Source organism: Echinops telfairi, unplaced genomic scaffold (genome assembly GCF_000313985.2).
Source record: "Echinops telfairi isolate 266 unplaced genomic scaffold, ASM31398v2 ScPeMD7_6;HRSCAF=24_1, whole genome shotgun sequence".
Taxonomy (NCBI): Eukaryota; Metazoa; Chordata; class Mammalia; order Afrosoricida; family Tenrecidae; genus Echinops; species Echinops telfairi.
The window spans coordinates 19698810-19707313 of NW_022103903.1; the positions used below are offsets into that span (position 1 = coordinate 19698810).

General features: G+C 35.9%; 1 protein-coding gene across 1 annotated transcript; it reads right to left on the reverse strand.

Annotated features, from left to right (window-relative positions):
- Positions 1-557: 557 nt before the first annotated feature.
- Positions 558-1535, reverse strand: LOC101641627 (olfactory receptor 5K1). Its single transcript, XM_004706449.3, has one exon. It carries the CDS (start codon positions 1524-1526, stop codon positions 558-560), a length of 969 nt encoding a protein of 322 aa, XP_004706506.1. The 5' UTR covers positions 1527-1535.
- Between the last annotated feature and the right edge of the window lie 6969 nt (positions 1536-8504).

The following is an 8504-nucleotide window of genomic DNA, read 5'->3' on the forward strand; positions in this document are numbered from 1 at the left end:
TTGTTTGCCATCTGTACATTGCTTGTTTGGGGCCTTGCTCATCAGTTTGTACTGTCTCCTCACAATTAACTTGGCACCATTTTGTCACTTATATAGTATGAGGAGATTTTATTTGCATTTAAGGCTCGTATGAACACAAACCCTTTTAGCTTAAATGTAATGCTCACTCTCTAAGCTGTGATAGGGACTGGTTGTCATTGTTCAGCAGAACTCTACTGTATATTAATAATTGTTACTTTCTGTGTTGCCTTTGGTATTGATAATCTCTGGTGTTGACACAGTGCATGAAATTGGCAATATTTGAAAGTGTTTTTTGAATTCATTCTTAAAATGTTTTAATGGAATGTTTTGTTTTAATTTTTGTTATGTTGAATTAAGATTTAGCAGTTATGTCTCTTTACCTTGAATGTATTGCTGCTTTGGTTGCATTATGATATATTTTAATATTTCATGTGCCATATGTACCTTTCCTCTGGATGATTTCATAAGAAATATTTTGTTATTGTTGTTTTGTTTTTTGCTGTACTTAAACTACTAAGCCCCTTGCTTCATTTAAATCATGAAGCCACAGTAGCTGTCATTTGTTTCAGACTTTCCTGGGAGTTCATCTTCAGAATTTTTTTCAAGGCACTTATTACTTCCTTATTTCTCAGGCTGTAAATGAAAGGATTTAGTAAGGGAACTACAATTGTGAACAAGATAGCAGCTGGTATGTCTTGGTCTCCTTCTTCCAGCAAGTTTGGTCTAATGTACATGAAGAAAAGAGAACCATAGAATAATGAGACAGACAGTAAGTGGGATGCACAGGTAGAGAAGGCTTTGGCTCTTCCCTCTTTGGATTTCATTTTGAAAATAGTAAAAAGGATTAAGAGATAAGATATTAAGACACTGCCTATAGTGAAGACTTGAATTGATCCTGAAAAGACAAACAGTACTAGTTCATTAATGTAAGGGTCAACACAGGAGAGTCTGTATAAAGGAAGAATATCACAAAAAAAGTGGTTAATTTGATTACCTCCACAGAAAGCTAGCCTAAATAAAAGCCCGACATGAATCATGGAATGCAGATTTCCAGCTACGAAGGCCCCTGTGGTCAACTGAATGCAGAGTTGCTTTGGCATCATGGTGTGGTACTGCAGTGGACTGCATATGGCCACATAGCGGTCATAGGCCATTGCTGCCAGGAGAAAGCAGTCTGCAGTTTCCACAGCGCAAAGAAAATAGAATTGTGCAATACATTCAGAAAGTGAAATAATTCTGTCCTCATCAAAGAAGTTCTGTAACATCTTGGGGGTAATGGCACAAGCACAGCAAGAATCCACAAGAGCCAGGTTGCCCAGAAAGATGTACATGGGTGTGTGCAGACGGCGCTCCATGGAGATCAACACCACCAAACCAAGATTGCCCACCATGGTGATCAGGTAGATGACAAAGAATACCACAAACATTAGCGTCTTCAGTTCTGGGTGATCCATAAATCCGGTGAGGATAAACTCAGTTTTCATTGTCTGATTTTCCTCCGCCATTCCTGACTTCTCTGTTAAGAAAACAAAGCAAAACAATTTTTTCTGAGAAGTTCATGCTAACTTATAATAGGCTCAATTAACCTGTTGAATATTTTCTAATCCTGGAGGGAAAGAAATGTTCTCTATGATTCTTCCCAGTGTCCCCTGGATTTTGTGCATGTCCAGTTCTGGGAAGCATCACTCTCCTAATGCTATTAGCTATTTACGTTTCTTCACATCATATTTTGAAAAAAAAAAAGAATGGAAGCAAAAAAAAGAACTTTGAAAACCGGAAGGGAAAAATCCAAAAAAAAAAAACCAACCGGGGGAACCAAGGAAAGCCGAATTAAAAATTAAAAATCCTCAAATGAGTATTCTCAAACTATTTCAATGCTTGTATATATGTAGTTCAGTAATGTTTAAATAACTAATTTCATTTGTAGATGCCTAGCAATTTACTATCTCTGAATATACACTTAAAAACAAAGTGCTTTGAAAGTGGAAAGGACTACATACAAGACTTTATATGACTTGCAGGATTAGGGCAGACAATGATGTGGATGGAAGCAGAGATTCCAAGAAGAGAGGAAAGCAAAGTACTAAATTGCTCTATTAAACACCTTCCATGGAATTTAGAACATAAGGGATACCTTTGATGTAAAATTACACATATGTCTGTACATAAAGAAAACCCTACCAAGAAAATTGAGAACTCTGAAATGTTAGAAACTATACATTAAATTATAAGCTATGTCAAGATCATAAGTAAAATCAAATGTTCAACTCAATTTGGGAAATTATTTACAATAATATGAGGAAGGTTCAAAACAGCTTATATAAATCACTAGGAGAGAATACAATAAAATATGTAAAGAACAGGAATAGAAAAAGATCTAAAGAAATATAATTTTTAAATTGATTAAGAATGTTTAGAATGATGAATAATTAGAGAAACTGCTATAAAACCATAATAAAGATATCTCTATTTTGCCAAACTTTTTCCCCTCTTGACTCCTTTTGTCCAAGAAACTTGCAACCTGGGCAAACGCTCACAGAAACACCTTGGACTCATCACTCCTTCGTTTGTGTTTTAATTTTTCGTGTTGAATTTTCAGAAATGTTTTACTGTTACCAATTTCTTTGTGTGGCCCCTTCATTCAATTTTTGCCACCTGCAAGGGGGAACCAACAGTTTAAGAAGCTTTGGTGAAATAGGAAACGTTACTCATTACTGGTAGAAGATAACTTGGTACAACCTTAGGATAACAATTTGGTATAAGTACGGGAACATCTACAGAGTGAAAATGGACCAAAAATATTAGTGTGTGTGTGTAGGTGAGAGGGTGGGAAAGAAGAAAATTGCTGGTCAAAGTGTAAGGTTAAGTGGCGGGGTTGTTATTTTCAGAGAATTGTATAAGGTATTATAAGTACTCTAGAAATGATTTAAAGTATATGAATGCATAGATTATATGCAAATAGGATATCGTGTTTAAGATATATCCCTGGATTTTGTTTTCCAAGAAAGTCCTCAAAGCAATCCCCGCCCGAGACCACTATAGTAAGAAAAACAGAGAAATCAAAGCAATCGTACAGTATGCACTGTAGAACTGGTCCTGAGAGTGTCTGAGACTGGCACTCTGTAGAGGAGTAGAAAACCCTGTCTTTCTCCCTCAGAGGGGCAGGTGGTTTCAAACTACTGACCTCGTAGTTAGCAGCCCACCTGATAACCACTACACCTCTGTGCTTATTTCCTGCAATAATGATTGCCAGAATTATAAATATATAGATGTTTCCACCATGTCCTAATGCTCTACGGCACTCATATTATTAAACTTTCAGTTTATCTGAGTAACTTACCATTATCAACCCCTTACATTGGTCTTTAGAGATAAGAGGTTTAGCCATTGGGGGATGTTTTATTTCAATGTACCTATGTTTATTTTAGTTAATTTAAAGATCAGTATTCATTGAGCTAATGTGCCTGCCCAGCACCAATATTCTCTTCAAACTCACTCACTCACACACACACACACACACACACACACACACACACACACACACGCTCATTGCCATAAAGTTGAAAAGCTTAGCTTCTGTCCCCTGCAATAGGAAGTTTCTTTTTTTTGTTTTTTTAATCAAAGTTTCTACGAGGATCTAAAATTTTTAGAGAGATTTAAGAAAAATATTTAACTTTTAATTTCCTCAAGATAATTCTGACCCAGATCTCAGATTATTTGAGGCTGACACTTTTAGGAAAGACTGTAATAAATGATCATCTGAAATACACCTAATTGTACGTTTTAATTAAGTGGCTTGCCCTTGTCAACTTAAAGTTAAAATATATATATCACATGTATGTATCACTATTTGAAGTCTATATAACATGATTTTTTTTTTCATTAAGTGCTTTATCCTAGGCAACTTGACGTCACACAGCATGAGAAGATCACACGCAGGTAGATCAGTTGATTATAATTGACCAGGAATAGGTGAACTTTTCATTGATATTTTATTTCTGTTTTCAATAAGAAAGGGGAAATAGGAAGCGCTCCAAAATTCCATCAGGGAGTGAAAAATATCATTTGAAATTGTAGTCCTTGTTCGTATCATTTAATATGTAGGTGAATACAGTAAAAAAATTAAAATATTTTATTATAAAATCTAATAATTCATTTTTAGCTATGTTATATGGCAAACCACATTGTTCAGATATTTTCAAAAACTCTACTAGTATATTCTATCCTATTATAAAACTGTGATTTTAACTATTTAATTTTGTATAAATATGTTTTTTTTATTTAGAAAACATCCAAATCACTGTCATTTATTTATTGCTTATACTTTAATAAATTGAAGGTAGTATTTTAGGAAACTTAAAAGATTGAATAATAAGAATCATAAGAAAAATTTAAAAAACAGAGAAATAAATATTTCTGGACATTCGTATTTCTATTAAAATTAAGTTTAAGTATGTTCTCACCTGAATATCACTAGTCAAAGTTGTTGCCTGATGTTAAATTTTAAAGTAGATCAAGGAATCAAACTCTATCCTCAGAATCAATTAGATGAGTATTTCCACCAACAGGTCAATGATAATATTTATGTCATTGATAGAGAGTGGTTTAAAGGTGCAATATAATTCTAAGGGGATTTTCTTGGCATTGACACCATTGTAGAGCCTGAGAGACCTAATCCCCTAAACATTACAATCATAATATATTGAAATAATTAAACGTATCCTTTGAGAACTAGAGAGTAAGACAAATGCCCATTTCTAAACAATTTCTAAGACTCTTATTTTGGTTTTCATTCATTTGAGTTAGTAATTTTTGCCCTTGTCATCATTCTGAATATAATTGGAATGACAAAATTCCCACTGGGTTGGTTAGTGAAAACTTCCTAGAAGAAGTGGGAACTGAGTTAGAATTGGCTGCCTCCAAGGGGAGGTGTGCTATGAACAAAGCTGGAAAGCAGAACTTCTATAACTCAAGTGTTTATTCAATTAATATACAGTTTCTGAAATCTTTTGAAATTATATTCATAATGTCTTTATACCATAATTACTAGAAAAACCCTTAAATTTTCTTGCAAGTCTAAAAGAATTTCTTAAAAGGCTCCTTTCCTCAAAATACTTCTGCATTTTGGAAACTTCCATCATTTACGCTATAATGGTGCCATATTGCCTATCAATAATACATCTCAATTTGTTTGGTTAATGTACTAGTTTCCTAGGCAACTGAAACAAGCAACCGCCAAGTGAGTGTCTTAAAGCAAAATAAATATGTTGTTTCGTGAATTTCAAGATTAGAAATCCTAACAGCCATTTTTGTTCCTAAATCCTCATTCCCTAGCCCCCAACCTCCCCTCCCATATTCCTAAGAAACCATGAATCCAGTCTAGGGTCACCTATCCTGAATTTCATAAATAGAAAAGCATACAAAACAACAACAACAAACTAACAAAAATGAAGTGAAACAGAGAAAAACTATAATCAAAAAGAAACAAAGAATATTAAAAACCATACTTTACACCATTTTTCAAATGAAATGCAAAAAGGGACGAGGCAAGGACTTATCTACTTGTGCTTTCTCACTTTCTTTCCATCTCAATATTCTATGGCTCTCTTCTCATTATGTTCATTCAGCCAAGTTCATGTACAAAAGGGGATAAAGATATACCGATTGCTTTTTTTTACACTCTAGTAATCCCTTTATTAAACCTCTTTATCTGTAGTCTAAGAAATAAGGAAATAATAAGTGTTGTGAAAAAAATTATTAAGAAGAGAAAGCATATCGATCTGAAACAAATATCCCCTGAGACTAATCGATTTTGATTAAACTTTCTTCAAAGTCAAGCTACAGAGAAACTGGAAATGAGGACTTTGTAAATCAAATAGTAAATCACTAAACTTTGTGGGTTTTTTGTTTTTGTTTTTTTAAATCATTTTGTTGGGGGCTCAGACAATTCTTATCAGAATCCATACATATATCCATTGTGTCAAGCACATATGTACATTTGTTGCCATCATCATTCTCAAAACATTTGCCTTCCACTTGAGCCCTTAATATCGACTGCTCATTTTCCCCCTCCATCCCCGTTGCCCTCTCCCTTCATAATTCATAAATTATTATAATTTTGTCATATGTTACGCTTTCCGACGTCTCCCCCCGCCCTCTTCTCTGCTGTCCGTCACCCAGGGAGGAGGCTATATGTAGATTCTTGTAATCGGTTCCCCGTTTCCACCGCACATTCCCTCCACCCTCCAGGCATCGCCACTCTCACAACTTGTCCTGAAGGGGTGATCTGTCCTGGATCCGCTGTGTTTACAGTTGCTATCTGTACCAATGTACATCCTCTGATCTATCCAGATTTGTGAGGTAGAATTAGGATCATGATAGTGGGGGGGAGGAAGCATTTAAGAACTAAAGGAAAGTTGTGTGTTTCACCATTGCTACCCTGCACCCTGACTGGCTCATCTCCTCTCCACAACCCTTCAGCAAGGGGGTGTCCAGTTGGCTAACCATGGACTTTGAGTCTCCACTCTGCACTCACCCACATTTACAATGATATAATTTCTTTTCTTTGATGTTTGATACCTGATCCCTTTGACAGTTTGTGGTCACACAGGCTGGTGTGCTTCTTCTATGTGGGCTTTGTTGCTTCTGAGCTAGATGGCTACTTGTTTACCTTCAAGCCTTTAAGACCCCAGACGCTATATCTTATGATAGCTGCGCACCATCAGTTTTCTTCACCACATTTGCTTATGCACATGTTTGTCTTCAGTGATCATATGGGGAAGGTGTGATTTTGATATGATTTATATGATTTTTAGTTCTTTAATGTCTGATAACTGGTCCCTTCAATATCTTTTGATAGCCGGGGATCATCAGCTTTCTTCACCACATTTGCTTATGCACACATTTTTCTTCAGCACCTTCAGGAAGGTGTGCATCATGGAATGCCAATTTAATCGAACAATGTGTTCTTGCATTGAGTAAGTACTTGAGTGGAGGCTCAATGTCCATCTGCTGCCTTAATACTAAACCTATAAATATATGCACATAGATCTATTTCCCCACCCTCCTATTTAAATACATTTACATTTACATATGTCCATGCCAGTATTTAGACCTCTATAAATATCCTTTGTCACCTAGTTCTTTCCTCTATTTCCTTTTACTTTCCTCTTGTCCCACTATCATGCTCAGCCTTCATTTGGGTTTCAGTAATTTCTCTCAGTTACATTGCCTTGCTGAATCCCTACCAGGCCTCTCACACCCTCCTTGCCACTGATTTTGGATCACTTGTTGCTTCCCTGTCCCTGGGTTGGTCAACACCACCTCCTTACCCCGACCTCTCCCTCTCCTGTGCCCCCCAGGAACCATTGGTCCAGTTGTTTTCTCCTCCAGACTATTCATCCAGTCTATCTTATCTAGATAGATCTGTAGAGATAATAATATGCACCAAAAATCAAGCCATAGCAAGATAGCAAGATAGGCAATGAATGAGGACACAGTGATGTCTTTCAGTCAGGTCCGATGTTGTGCCACGCTCTAGTCCCAGATTTTGTCCTTTGTACTCCCCTAGCTGCAGCTTCAGTGCAGTCCTCTAAAGTAAATTCTTCTGGAGGGAGGGGCAGTTGTCCACATAGCTGGTATGGGGGTCCAGCCCTCAGGCCCCTGCACTGGCTCCACTGTGAGGGGTTTTAAATCAAATAATATATGAATGGTTAGCTACTTAAGTTACAAAAGGAGTGTTCTGCTAACTGTATTTCAAAATCTAAATTCTAGGTACTATTAGGAAGGAATTAAATGACTACTCCTAAGTAGAATTAGAAAATATTACATATTTTCACGTATTCAATAAATCCTAGAAATGTACTGGGTGTATATGGGTTGTCCTCATTTAGCATTACTGACAAATATTTGGGACCCCTAGTAATAATCTTAAAATCTCACAAATATTTCAATTGTTCATATATTAGTTACTTAAGCCATATAATCTATTAGAAATAAGGTATGAATTTGAATCTGATCTCAACTTTCTGTGCATGGTTCAAGTTTATTTTTGAATATGTATCATATACAAAAATATATTTAAAAGTTGTGGCTATTCACGGCAAATAATTTCTCAATATACTAATAATCTTAATAATTGTTTATAATATATATCTGATAACATTTTTAATTATACCTATTAATATGTTTTCATATAGTTTATCTTTTTGTTTTAGAGATGGCGAAGTCTTTATTTTTCATAGCAGATTCCATGGTGAGTAATCGGAGAACACACTGCCATACAGCTCTGCTATACAGAACTGGACAAAAGCATTGAAGCATGCTGCCTTGCTGTACATAGAAAAATGGTGAACCTCTTCAGACACAGATGAAATGGGTTAATTCCATCTGCTGGTATGCCTATCAAGTGGTGCAGGCTGCCTTTACCTGAAAGCAGAATTAACAATCACCCTGGCTGCCTCTGGAATATTCTAGTACAGGCC